The sequence below is a fragment of the Odontesthes bonariensis genome, chromosome 17, assembly GCF_027942865.1.
Source record: "Odontesthes bonariensis isolate fOdoBon6 chromosome 17, fOdoBon6.hap1, whole genome shotgun sequence".
In the NCBI taxonomy this organism is placed as follows: Eukaryota; Metazoa; Chordata; class Actinopteri; order Atheriniformes; family Atherinopsidae; genus Odontesthes; species Odontesthes bonariensis.
The window spans coordinates 26698686-26713315 of NC_134522.1; the positions used below are offsets into that span (position 1 = coordinate 26698686).

At 43.4% G+C, this 14630-nt stretch overlaps 1 protein-coding gene across 5 annotated transcripts in view; it reads left to right on the plus strand.

Moving 5' to 3' along the window:
• The window catches only part of fgfr3 (fibroblast growth factor receptor 3), a 66591-nt gene that overhangs the window by 33454 nt on the left and 18507 nt on the right, over positions 1-14630 (plus strand). For all 5 annotated transcript variants that reach the window (XM_075448445.1, XM_075448444.1, XM_075448446.1 and 2 more), the window contains exons 5-7: positions 3862-4031; positions 11781-11904; positions 12104-12294. In XM_075448445.1, the coding sequence (XP_075304560.1) occupies positions 3862-4031; positions 11781-11904; positions 12104-12294 (485 nt within the window). The remainder of the gene's footprint in view (positions 1-3861; positions 4032-11780; positions 11905-12103; positions 12295-14630) is intronic.

Sequence of the window (14630 nt, forward strand, 5' to 3'; positions counted from 1 at the left end):
CAGATGATCCATGAGTTTAGATCACGCTGTTTACCGTTGTAATAAAGGGTGTGAGACTTTGTGTGGAATGAAACTCCCCCCCACGGATTGAGCTTCAGAGGTTCCTTTAGCCACACTTTGGAATCTGTTATCAAACATAAACCAACCAAGCTGGAACTCCGTTGAGTATTTTTAGGCTCCCGGAGAGATTTCCCTGCCCGGTTAACCTCTGCAGCTGACAGGTGGACATGAAACTGCAGAGCTGAGAGAAGATGTTATGGTAAACCACTTTCCACTACAGCAACTGCATATCCATGCAGGGCAGGGTCATGTGGAGATCCCATCCCAGCGGAGGTTAATCAGTATCTGTTTTGAGCCCCCCCTCTTTCGGCTCCCTCTCTGTAAACCCTTCTCCCTTTCACTGAGGAAATACCATCCATAAAATTAGACACGGGATGAGATCCCTGGGTCTGGCTGAGCATGCAAAACAGGACTCTGCAGTAAACAAAAAACATGCTGACATGAAATCAAAATAATGCCTGTTGTAAACTGATTTCAAAAGAAGCCTTTACTTTTATTCTTAGAGTGGAAAGTGTCCGTTTCGCCTTTCTCGTGTAAGCTGTTCAAGTTTCCATCCATCCATTTTCTATACCCTCTTAATCCGTCGGTCAGGTCGCGGGGGGGCTGGAGCCTATCCCAGCGGTCATCGGGCGAGAGGCGGGGTACACCCTGGACAGGTTGCCAGTCCGTCACAGGGACGCACAGAGACAAACAAGACACACACTCACACTCACTCCTAGTGACGATTTTTAGAGACACCAATTAAGCTAACATGCATGTTTTTGGACAGTGAAAGGAAGCGCGAGTACCTGGAGAGAACCCACGCATACACGGGGGGAACATGTCTGTTCAAGTTTCATTTCAGCAATTTTTTATCTCTTAAAAAAAATTACATGTATTCCAAAAAATTGTACAATTGAAAGATTTTGCAAATAACAAAAAAATACCTTAAAATGGCTTGGGTATTTTTCTTCAGTGAGGTAATGGGAATTTATGAATATGCTATTCTTGCTCTACCCACATCTCTGGCCAGCAAGAAATGAGAAACTCGGGCAAGCTACTAAGCTAACTCACATGGGGGCTAGCGGGTGCTCATCTGGCCTAGCAAGGAGGCGCTAGTCAATAACTAGAGGTTGTTGATAAAATATGACACCAGAAACAAAAATCCACTGACAATGACATCCTGCAAGGCTGACTTGTATTCTACTATTTCTAAGTTTCTCTAAGTCAGTATCAAACACGTAAATGTAGCCAAAATCACTGTCTTACTTAAGTGGATGGTGGTTTTGTCATATGATGCTGTGCGTTTAAAATGCAGAATTTATTAGAGCAGAGCAGCTCTTTATCCAAATGGGACGTCTTTCTGTCACAATCTCAGACTTACAAAAACAAAGAAATGCAAGCAAGAACTTAGGATTAGTTCTTTTGATTTTCTATGTGGCTGTCTGACCCCACTTTTATGAGACTGTAGGTGTTTCTCTGCAGGTTCCAAGTGGAAATCTTCTGTCGTATCATTAGCGGCAGATTTTTACTTACGGTATGTGCTGTAATACATAAAAAAAGTGTCTGATGGACATGTTAGCAAGGTTAAAAACTTGACATCTAGGGGAGGGGGACTTCGTGTTGATTTTTCATGTGATCGAAAATCATGTTGAGTGACCGTCTGTTTTAGGTAATTTGATGTTCCATGTGAATTTTAAAGAACCTACCTGAAAGAGAAAATGGGTGAACATCTGTTTCCGCAGCTTTCTTTTTTTAAAGATCCAAATATTCTATTTAGCCTTTGCTGCACCCTGTCACCAACTCTTGTACACAGGACAACGTTTTTCATGGGGTGTAAGTAGAAAAAAAAAATCTATTGCCAGCAAATTTAGGAAAAAGACATCACAGTTGCGCCCACTCTGTTTGACTGACAGGTGGTTTTGAGGAGTGGCGCTCAGCAGCTAAAGGTCACTGAATAAACCAGTCTTGTGTGTTATGTGGAACCACAGAGACTTCTCTAGCTTGTATTGAATCCACGTCGGCGTCTATTTTGAGCCAAAGACGTCATTGTGGCCAAAGGTTCAGCAGCAGCAGGAAGGTGTTTTCAGGCCCAGATGAGTTCAGGACTAGCAGGACCACACATCGAGAGAGAGACTGTTTAAAAACTGTGTGTTTTTCTGTTTAACTGCGTGTGTGTATGTGTGGCTGATTACGATGCCAAGAAAACAATGTGTTCAGACTCCTTGGAGGGTTGTCCCACACTGTGCGAGTTGCTCCACATACGCAGAGACAGAGAAGAGACAGACGGAGGGGAGTGATGAAACCTAACAGATAGTTCATTTTTGAGGTGGAAGCAGTTTGTGTGTGTGTGGCTCCACGTGGAGAGTGTTTGTCTTTGCAAGCTGAGAAGTCTCGCTAACTCTCCACACACACACTTTACTGTCTGTTTAATAGAGTTTAGTGACATTCTGTTTGCTTTCTAAGAAGATACGTCTGCGTCTTTCATCACTGAAAATCTCCCTGAGTCTGGTTGTCATTACTCTGTAAAGCTGGAGCCAAAGTAATCTGTGTCTGAAATGTATCAGAACACCGCCGGCATCACGATGAACAGGCTCACACGTGTAGTCGATCCAGCTCAGGCTTTATGTTCAGCAGTGATTGACATCTCACCTGGTTTACACTGAGGAGTTAAAAGCTGCCCATGTGGTGTCGAGGGCCAGAATTACCTTTTTAACTGTTGGCTAATCCCAGTCTGATAGCGCACACTCACACACGCAAACATGCACACAAGCGCTGCCATTGAGATGGTAATTTGCTCCCCTCTCTCCTCCTGTGTTTGGAAAGTAAAAGAGACATCTGATGACCGGTCAGCTACCTCCCCAGCTTTTGTCCTGGGAAACACACACACACACAGACCTATAAAGAGGGTGAGTGAGCCATGCCTCAGTGCTCTCACACAGCGGGAACAATAAGCCTGTCTGACTGGCTACGCTCTCTTTGTCCGGCGTCCTCTCAATACAACTCAATAAATCGGCCTGACGGGTTTCCAAAATCTCAGGTTTGGACGATTCGGATGAACTCTTGTATTGTTATCAGGGGGATGAAGATGATATGTTTTGGGACGCTTCAGGCTCCAACGTTATGTTCTTTCAAAATCTGTCAAACTGTGTTTCACGTCACAAAATTAACGGTATCTCTTTGGACACCAGGTTGGGCTTCACATTGCAGAGCAGCGTTTGAGCTTCGGGGACTTTCCTACACATGGCGATGGGGAAGTCTTTGCTGATGGATTCTGTATGCACGCCTTACAAGGCCCCAAATCTTATCAAAGTCAAAATTTTTATTTGAAAAAAACACACAGGCTCGCTTTAAACTTTAAAGTTCATGTCAGTCTCTGTAAACAGTGTTGGTGCTCTTTGCATTCTAAAGAAGGAAGATCTCTTGCAAAAAACCACAATCTCACATCTGTTCTGGAAACGTGCGTAACTCATCCAAGATGCACCACTTTCAAAACAGGGCAGGGGAGCAAGTTGTCCCATCTGTGCCATCTTTTTGCAATCACAACATCATGTAACTATAAATTCTTGGAGGGTCTTTCCCCAAAAGTTTCTATGATCTAAGAGTACACAATAAAATGGAAAACATAGGACGGATTTGTTTGGAGGAGAGAGCAGCATCTCCTCAGGGAGCAAAAGTCAGACAAAGCCATCCACCTTCCTGTTCATCACGGCTCTAAAGCCAAAGTGCCAAACCACACACGTATTATATGTAGCTATATGTTTTAATGAAGTCATTTTCCAAAAACTAAAACAGCACTATTTTCTTTGCTTTGACCAACAGAAGCCCCATATTGGACCAGGCCCGAACGGATGGACAAGAAGCTCCTCGCTGTCCCTGCCGCAAACACCGTAAAGTTCCGCTGTGCTGCGGCCGGCAACCCAATACCCACCATCCGCTGGCTGAAGAATGGCAAAGAGTTCAAGGGCGAGCAGAGGATGGGAGGCATCAAGGTGAGAGGAAAAACATTTTAACACTTAAAGGTTAGAGGAGCATGGCTATGATTTATGGACTCCAACCTTCTCACTTGCACAAAAAAACTGCCTGGAAGAGGTCAAGCTCTGCCCCGCTTGAGCTACTTTCTAAATTTCTTTTCGCAAGGAATTTTAATCCCTTGGTAGTGTAGAGGAGTCCATCATTAGATGAGTGTTGCGATGCTCCCTGGTGTGAATTTCCATAACTGGAGGAGTGTGAAGGTGTGTGCTGAAAGAAAGCCATGCTCTGTGAATCTTCTCACGGTAAATAAAGGTCAGAAAGCACGCCACGGAGCCAAACCCCACCGCCCAAAATAAATTTAAGGAGTCAAGCTGCTGTTGCTGAAATGAGAGTGCTCCTCAGATTGGTGCATGCTTGGGTGATAGTTCAGCGTTGACAGTAAGGCAAACAGCTGTTGTATTCAGTTTTGTCATCGAATTCACTCTTAAACGGGGGGTTCTCGTGTGGAATGGCACCGCTTAAACTCACAAGGCTTGTTCCTCTAATGGCCCTTAGCTGTAAGAACAAGAGACAAAAACGATGTGTGTTTAGTTCAAAATAAACTGAAAGTCATTTTCAATTCAATTCAATTCAGTTTTATTTATATAGCGCCAAATTACAACAAATGTCATCTCAAGGCACTTAAAAAATATAGTCCAATTCAAGCCGATTGGAGGCATGTAACTTGTAAAATGATACCCAGAGATGTTAAATCTTTGGAGCTCATTCCACCCTGTGTCTAATTCAGCTCATAATGCCTTAATAAAGAGACATTTAAGGGAGATAAATATACATTTAAAGATCTTAATATTTTAAGACTTCTGTTCTCATATTTTTTGAATCTTTAAAGATTGTCCTGTTAATGGTGGTTTGTTAAAACAGTTTTTGTTCAAGGAAGCAAAGTAGCCAACGAAATTGTCTTGAGGGGCGCTACAGTTGCATCCTCCGATGTCAGCAGAGTAAACATGGTCAGGCGGTCAGTGAAGCACTGGCAGACGTTTCTCTCCCCCCGTGGAACTTTGGCCTTTAAAGAGTTAAATGTAATGAGATCCCGCAGCTATTAACAGTTTACAGAGATCTCCAACATCTGCTCCCAGCAGACCAACAGCAGTTGTCTCTCTCCCTCTGTCCCCACTCACACTCACACAGATCCACACACACCTGTCACCAGCCTTCAGGACACCCCAACTTGGTCTGAAGTGGCTTCCCGACAGCAACTTTTTTGCATGTGTAGTGCACATGACGATTTGCTGATGATAAGGTATATCTACATTGTTAGCAGCAAATTAATCTCGAACTGACCGCTCAGAGCTCTTTCACCTGTTCACCCGGTGTCTGACTACATAGTAGTCAGAAAGTAAGCTCTTCATGTGTCAGGTCCTGTCAACTTTGTGCTGGAATTGTGTCCGTGTGAGCTGTGAAACAAAAAGAGCTTTTTCAGGAATCATCCGAGATGTAACGATTCAGCGATGGTTCAAGAGTTTGGTCAAATGTTTGTAAAATGTTGCCCATGTGGCTAACGGTCAACATTAGCCTTTAAAAGTCTGAGTAAAAACCTAGAGGATTGAAAGATCTGTGAAACTTTACACTGAAGGGATATCTGCTGTGTTGATGCAAGCAGAGAAAAATCCCTTAAAGGCTTGTTTGACTTCAAGAAGCTACCCAGTCCCCATCAGACTCAGAGACTCTGTAACTGTTGGTGTTGATCAGTCGTCCAGGTCATGATAATCTTAAACATACAAACAGAAGAAAACTGGTCTTTCTTTTTTTTTGCCACTTAGGCATGTTTCAATTTCTCATCTAAAAGGATTTTTCAGTGCTCACCGACTGGTGGAGACTTTCAGGCTTATCAGCTGTTGTTAGGACATGTTTCTTCAGCCTGTTTGGTTCTGCTTGGTATTTAGTTCAAAGGCACCTGAAGTCATTAGAAGGCCATTAGGATTCCCGTACATTATCTGCTCTGTGCTCTTCTCAGGGTTAACTGTAAGTTTAGTCACCACAGCCTGCCCTCACCCTGGATAGGATAAGTGTCCAACCAAACAGGACGCGTCATATTTGTGGTATGTGTTGGTTTGGTTCTGTCACAAATGTTTGCCAACAGCTGTATGGCTGCACTGCAAAAGATTTAAAGCAAAACAGGAATAGTATTGAGTAGGTTTTAATTTTTCTTATTTTGGTTGTTACTCTTCACAAAGAAAGACATTTTGTCACCACTCGTCTAATCCTTCCATGCAGAACTGACAGTTTGAACGGTGTTTCTTGAGGCTCGGCCTTTAAACAACTTGCAGTCTTTTTGCTTTAAAGCCATTTTTTTTTCTCTTGCTGCTGTTGGATGGGTTTTGTGCACATCAGTATGATATTCAAGAGGATTTCTGATGAAAAATCTCAATATTCTGATATCATTCTGTTTTATTTTTATTTTTTTTGGATAAGTTTTCATCTACATAACCATTTATCTCCTTCATAATTGAAAGCTCAGTGTTATCCACATCAAGATGTTCAGAGGTGGTCGATGCCTTATTGAGATGTTTCTACACGCTTGGACATGTAGCGCACGTAATTAATTTTGATGTCCATTTTGGCAGATTAAGATGTTCTCTTCATGTGTTTTTATCGAGACGCTCCTCCCTTCCCTTCTGTCCCCAAGCTGTTTTAAAATCCAGTTAGCTGATCACCATGTGGCCACTGTTGGCCTTGAGGGAGGTGAAGGGAGAGGTCATCCTCTATAGAACCGGAGTGCTGGATGACAGACAAGTCTGTGACATAGCCAGGCTTCGGGGGGGGGGCAGGACCAACAGCTCTACCCCCAACCTAATGTCAAAACTTCTGCTGACCAGCACGGTACAAAGTGTTCAAATTGAGATGTGTCTTTGTAGCATCTTGAAATGTAAGAAAAAAAACACTGTTAAAGCTGCAAAAAGTACAAGAATCAACTTAGTTGATCTCAGAAATAACTTGCAACGCCCACAACAATTAAGCCAACTTTTCTTTCCATAACATAAGCTTAGAGTACCACCACACAATAGAGGAAGTAATAATCGTATTAAAAGAAAATCGCGCGAGGCAATAAAAACTTACTTAAATACTTAACAACGAGGCAGAGAGTTGCCCAGCGATATTAAGTCTTAAAAGAACAGCTGATGATTGATTTGTCTTTGTGTCGACACGAGTTATAGACAGAATTTAACAGACAGCATTCTGTCGCCCCGTGTCACAGACCTCATAACCCCACTTCACATCTGCCTGTGATGAGTTCATCCGGCCAGGCCGGGAGTAGATGGGTGGAAGACAGGGGGGGACTCTGATTCCTGACAGCCTGACAATGGCTTTCTAAAGACTCTATTTCTCCACCAGGGTCCTCAAGGTGAAGACGTCTTCCTCCTGCATCCCTTTTCAAATGACAAGATCATTTTTGATTTGACAGCCGTAGTTAATCCTGCCTGAATGAAGGCCGGGCTGGCTGAGCCGTATTTTTTAACTTTGGACGGGTGATGCGACTAGTTTGTCACTCTCAAAGCGGGGCATGTGTGTGGGACTTTAAGTGACTTACTAACTGATCTATGCTGATGTGCACAGTGAAGTACTCTCCAGCCAGCACTAAACACCAGCCAGTTTGTCATTTAATCTAAATGCCCTCAGAGCTGCAGAAGTGTGAGAGAAAGCTACCGTATGAGTGGAGCATTACCGACCATTAGCCCACCGACAGAAATGCTCCCTGTCTTCACAGCAGAGTGGTGGAAAGTAGCCTTTGTTCCCTGAAAACACGCATTTGAAAGAAGCAGTTTCTTCTTTTCTCTTTTGCTCAAATGTGAAGAGCCTGAATTGTTTCCTCTTGCTTTCTGAAGTGGCATTTCAGGGCAGAGGAGACAGAAGGTTAAAAATAAATCACAATAAGAGATAAGAAGAAAGAGGGAAAAAATTGGTGGTCTCTAATACCAGTTATTTAAAGTTTTTTTGTGTGTAAATACACTTCTTTTAGGGCAGTAATGCCTGTCAGACATGTTGCTCAGGCTCCATTTAAGAGCTGCTGATGAGGCTTTTATCAGTCAGTCTGGCTCTTTGGAACAGTGCTATTGTCCCATAATGATACGAATGCTTTCAGCACCTGAAAGTGATGCCTATCTGTAGACAAATGATATGTACATATAAAAAAATATTCTAAACAGAGTTTATCAGGAAAATCCATCCTCTTGGTGGCTTGAATTTAGTGCCTTTTGATTTTTGTCTGCTCTTTACCGCGTTCACTCAGACATTCGGTTCAGCCTTCGAGGTGTTGTGTAATGCAAGAGAACTACACAGAACATTTGTTGGAACGAAATGAAACGATAGATAGGATGTGAGGCTCATTTGTGAAATGGAAAATAAAATTCCTGCAGGGCGACGTCCTGGAGCGTTGTGCGCCTTCCCAGACAACTGTGGCGCTCTCCATTGTGGAGGGGCAAGGCCTCAAGGTCAGAGTTCAGCCCTCTATTGAGCCATCAGATGGAGGTGGCAAGAGGTGGGTGTGTCTTCGCCCTATTGAGGCTGCCTGAGCCTTTGACACCTACAGCTAATGCTGTAGTGTGCTGCAACATACGGCGGAAGGGATTTTATTGTGTTGATGCTAAACTGCAAGACTTCGACAATGTCATTACTGTGTTTCATTCCATCCAGGTTGCTTGGCACTTAGCAGATGTTTCAATCTCTATTTTGACAAGCTTCCAAGGCAGGCTTTTAAACTGGCTCCACACTGTTACTTTTTAAGACTTTAAGCAGTTTAAGTCCTTGTTTTTCCAGTCCAGATTTGAACACAGCCTGGACTGTGAGTCTCTGTTGGCTACATAGGAATTTCTGCTTTTGCAAGATTATTTCTGGACTCTTTTTTTTAATTTTAGACCAGCCATATTATGCTCTTTTCTCCCCTGTCGTTTTTACCCCAATTCACCATGGATATCAAAAGACAGATTATCCTGTTTATTTGGTTTTATTACCCTTTTTTTTCCCAGCACTGAACTTTCTTTCTTTCAATTTTACAGTCTTCTCCTACATGTTGACACAATGTCAAGCAGAGGCAAAGTCGGGAAACAGACCCACAAACGTTGCCAGCTTTAATAGCCAGCCCTTAGGGCCGCATCTATCTGTTTCCTCCTTCTCTGTGGGTCAAATTAGACGGTAGCAGAGATCCAGCCCACTGGTCCACTCTGGCACAGTCATAAATTGTGGTAACTGGCCCCGCCGGTTCTGACAGGACTATTTTGCGAGGTGAAGACGGAGGGTATGGACTATAAAGGGAACAGTGCTTCCTGTGTTTTCTCAGACAACTACCACACTACAAAAAATGCCTGTGCCTGCAAGGCGTTCAAGCTGACAGTGCAGGTGGGAATTCTTGTTGGAATTAGAATAGGTGACAGAACCAGCCAATAGGATGAGGTAACTTAAGTGTTTTCCAAGGCAAGGTCTGTGATCCAAACAGCAATAACGTCAAATAAAACAGACGATGCAGTCCCAAGATGTGTCCTTTGCAAATTCTGAGCCAAGTACAAATTCCAGCCCACTCCTCTGTCATCCATGCCAAGACTCTGAAAGTTACATGTCTCCTTCAGATGCACACTTTTTGCAGTGTATAACCCCCTGTCAATTCCCATGGCTTGCGCTGTTCTATGCATCCACAGCCAAAGCCCTAAAACCTTTAAAGCCTCGTATGACTCTAACATAAGCTGCTTAATAATTTAATTCTGGTTGGAATCTGCCATGATTGAAATGGATGGGATTATCACGTTTGGGGACTAATGCTGCAGGTTCAACAGGGGTTAGCCAGTGTAACATGTTAATAAAGGCCAATGGCATGCATGTAGAAAATAATTAAAGTGCCAAGGGACAGGTGGAGGGATATATCAAAGTACAGTGTCAATGAAGGTTACGTTTTTCTACCGTAAGCAGATGGAAAAGTGTTGGCAGACAATGTCTCACTGCAAATCTGCAAAATAATAACATCTATCAGATAAATGTGATGGAATGAAATGCACCGATAAAGTCTATGTGGGGTGGTTGTAGCTCAGCAGAAAGAGCAGTCCCCCTCCAATCGGAAGGTCGGTAGTTCCCCGGGTTAGACTCTGAACCCCACGTTGCCTACCGATGCATCCATCGGTGTATGAATGTGTGTGAATGTAGTAGGAAGCACATAGCTGAGACTAAGACGAGCTGTATGAGTGTGTGAGTGAATGGGTGAATGTTGCATGCAGTGTTAAAATTGCTTTGAGCAGTCAGCGAGACTAGAAAACCGCGATACAAGTACAGTCCATTTACCATTTATTCCTGAAGCCAACTTTATACTTTCAAATAACAAAAGCCATAACTTTAAATCCAGTCCCTCTACTTCTGTTGGTGGTCTTGGCCTTTACTGACTTTCAGCCCATACTTTACCACCTTATAAGATTCCCCCGCTCATGCATCGCCATTTTTTTTTTCTTCCCCTCTGCTCTGCGACCACAGCACAAGGCGTCACTCATTTGCTCATAAGAGCAGCCATTGACTTCAGTTTGACTCCTCAGCGCTGAGAGGGGGTAGACGGGGTGGAGCCAGCCACTCTGAAAAACCATTTGCCAACTTAGAGCGGGCGGCCTGGTCTATGTTACCACGCAACTGCAGAAAGCACACTAGGCATAATATTTACACTGTTCCTTTATTTTCCAAATACGCCTCCAAGAGAGAGTCAAGAAGTGTACGGTGTAAGACAGAAAGGGAAGAAATGGGGGAGGAGAGTGCGGTTCTCAGCCTACAAATATACATAGATATGTTCAGTGAATGGCTGGCCGGTCACCCAAACGTGTGGGGTTAAATGTTTGTCAAAACAATCAGCCCTCTCTGGGTCGCCACATTTTCCTACGCAGGTGAGGTTAAGTGTTCCACCCTGAAAAGCCTCCTTGTTGACATCACTCACTCCCGTCATTAGTAATTCTGACCTCTTTCCGAGGAGTTCACCCCACTCGAGCATGGCAGCAGCATCTGTGGAGCACGTTTCCATTGGAACCGAGGAGGTCGTCCCCGTTGGAGACTCTGCCTGTCGATGCGTAGCAGGTTCTGTGTCCTCGCCTCGCCTCGCTGTGCCGGGCCGACTTCCCGAGCAGCTTCTGAATCTTCCAAGATAGTATCTGTCGGTCGCTGCCATCCAGCCACACCTGGTTTGAATTACCACGCAAAATTTGCCCTTCCACTCTTGGGCGACGGATTGCTCTTGAGTGGTACTGCGGAACCAATTTTAGAAGTGCAAAGAAAATTCCGTCGACTCTCGCTGCAGGCTGAGACAGGAAAATACTTTCAGACTGAACGCGCTCTAATGAAAATATCACCTGAAAATGCTCTGTACGTCGCAGTGTCTCAGTTTAAGAGTCAGGCGACTAACGTTCTGTTACTGTAATGCTCCTGCCATTATTTCTTGCTCAATTTGGTCAGCAATTCTGCACTTTGAAGGTTACAAAAGATCATCTCTTGAATCTTACAGAGGTCCATGAAATAGCCATGTCTCGCTTTCAACATTTTATATGTTTTCTATGTTCTGTTGAGAATAAAATATTGGTTTATTAGATTGCAAATCACTGCATTCTTTTTTTTTTGTGTATATTTTACACAGTGTGTTGCCCGTCTGTCAGGCCGGCAAATCTGACACCACAGTCCACCTTAGATTTCTTGAGATGGTTCGGTTTCCTCCTGATTTAAAATTCATTCCCCTCTCCCTGTCCTCTCGCCAGCTGAGACACCAGCAGTGGAGCTTGGTGATGGAGAGCGCTGTGCCATCAGACCGGGGAAACTACACCTGTGTGGTGCAGAACAAGTACGGCACCATCAGCCACACCTACCAGCTGGATGTTCTAGGTAAACATCGCCGAAAACTTTTTCACCTCTGTGTCTGTGTAAACAGCGAATAAAAATGAACTTGTGCGAGTAGGTTCAAAAGCCCACAGGAGTTGTGCGTTAGAAAAACGGGTTATTTAGCACCACTGTCTTGATTTCCTGCATTACATCATTCCCTGCACAACTTAAGCTAATGATTCCGTGTTCTTTTTTTTCTCAGAGCGTTCTCCCCACAGGCCCATCCTCCAGGCAGGCCTGCCGGCCAATCAGACGGTGGTTCTGGGCAGTGACGTGGAGTTTCATTGCAAGGTTTACAGCGACGCCCAGCCGCACATCCAGTGGCTCAAACACATCGAGGTGAATGGCAGCCGCTACGGCGCCGACGGCATTCCCTACGTCAACGTTCTGAAGGTGGGTCCGGAGCCTCACACTGTGTTCCTCATTTCTGATGAGTTTGGAACTCATTGCCTGGAGTTCATCTCAGCCGGTGATAATTTTACTAATAATTAATCTCCACTATATGTCTTGTTTAATGAGCTTTTACATAAGGTGGGTCTGTGGGGCCCACAGGCTCCTTTCACTGCAGCGTATAATTGAAGAGCTCATTCCTCAAATGCTAGACCTTCATTATAAGATACCGCAGCTTCTACAAATGAACACCCATTAACCTGATGATTTCACTGTAAATCACAGCGGAGGTCTCTGCTCATACTACATACTGTATGCCGCACCTGCACTAACTCAGATGCTGCGTCTTTTCGCTTGTTGATAAAGGTTAGATAAAGAATCACATTGTCTCAATGGGCCTTTCAAACAGTTTTTGATGTGCAAGCATAGAGTTGAAAAAAATCCACCTTAAATCCGGTGAGGCCTTCTTTTTGATTTGATGTGAAGAGAGGCAGACTCCCGTCACAAACCAAGACGGCTTTTGCTTTCTCATTTGCCCCCCTCCTCCTCCTCCTCCTCCAGAGAAGGCGAATAAAACAAACATCTGGTTTGGACTAAGTTAACTGCTGTGGTGGCGGCAATGCAGGGAGGGAGACGGGCTCTGTTAACCACCGCTGCCGTCAGATGTGCTGCGTCGCGTGGTTTGAGAAGGGGAGGAGGAGGCGGAGAGAGGGAAGAGGCACCCAAAAAAGTCACGGAAAAAATGAGTGGCGCAACGCAAGGAAGGGCAAAGTCAGCAGAGAGAAAGAGAATGTGTGACAGAGCAGTGGGGTGGGATGGACGGCGAGGCTGAAGGGTGAGGGTGTGTGTGAGAGGAGAAAAGAGTCAGACAGAGAGAGGGGGGAGACATTTAGCTGAGGGGTTGGAGAAAAGAAAAGAGAAGAAGGTGAAAGACAGAAGACAGAAAAAGATAGGAAATCTAACAGCACTGGCTTCTTTTCCCTCGTGAGTTCTGCTTTATTCAGCAAAGAGTTGAAAGTAATCACATGAAGGTAGAAAGGTTTTCTCAGGCTGTAGTCATGATGGATTATTTTTATAAAAAATAATCACGCTGTGTGTAAGGAATCCTCAGGGCCTCATTTTCTTATTTCTGGATCCTTTATTAAAAAAAAAACGTCTTTTTTTTGTATTTTCTAGAAAATTAAACATGGAGCAAGAAAATTTACATGATGATGACAGTAGTAGTAATTTATTCAGGTTTTTTCCCTGTATTGCCTCATTTTTAAACCTCAAAAAACAATTAAAACAACAATGCTTGGCCCACTATCATATATGGTGAGGTTTTTTTTATGCTAGAAGACCAGAGGAAGTGAAATAAGCAACCAGCGGCATATTTGTGACATTCTCAAAAACAAAGGATTCAGATGTCCAGGATTTCATGTGTTGTAACAAAAAATAAAAAAAGGAACCCAACGTGTTAATTCGCAGAGTCGGAGCTGGCAGAGTGTACGCGGAGCAGCTGCAGCCAGGCTGACAGAGGAGATAGAAGCACATATTTGGTGTCAAGTAACATTTAGCCATGTCTAGGGATGAAAGGATCATTGTGCAAAACCACCTCTAAATATGTAAATGACATAAACATGGATAAGGTCTGAGGGTTTTATGAATACCCTCTTCAAAACCCAAAACAAACCAGAAAAACCTCAAATGAATGAAGTGACATTAGAGGAGCTATTAGAAGGGATTTGTTTGCATCAATACCTAAAACTTCTGAAGCTTACCTATTGTACTTTGATTCTGTTATATTCACAATATTTGATTAAGTAATGCAAAAAAAACCATAAAAAAACTGAACCATCTATTAAACAGTATTTTCTCTGTGCATAAGGAGTGATTATATATAATTTACATATTTTATATAATTTCCTTTTGAGGTAAATAAAGTAATTTTCATTTCATTTCTTTTCATCATTAAAATATACTCGTTTCGTTTATTAGACATGTACGTTGTGTTAACAGAAATGACAGTTTGATAACTTAATAGATCTCACTACCATCACAGCTTTTATGAAAAAGTGGCTCGCCTATACTTCGAGCATAAATTATCCAGCAGATTTCAGGAAGTTGCGAGTCTGAGATGTTGGTGAAAATGAACTGATTATAAAAACAAAACGAAACGGGTGGAATTGAGAAATAACTGTGCAGGCAGGCAGTGGAAGAAGGAGAGAAATAACAGGAGAAAAACCCACCAGAAAGCAAGCCTTTGGGCCCAGACTGCGGCTCCAGGCTCTATTTTCGACGACCACATAATTGAAACAGTATTTACAGAGATTTGTGTGTGCCTTTCTCTCTGGGCTCAC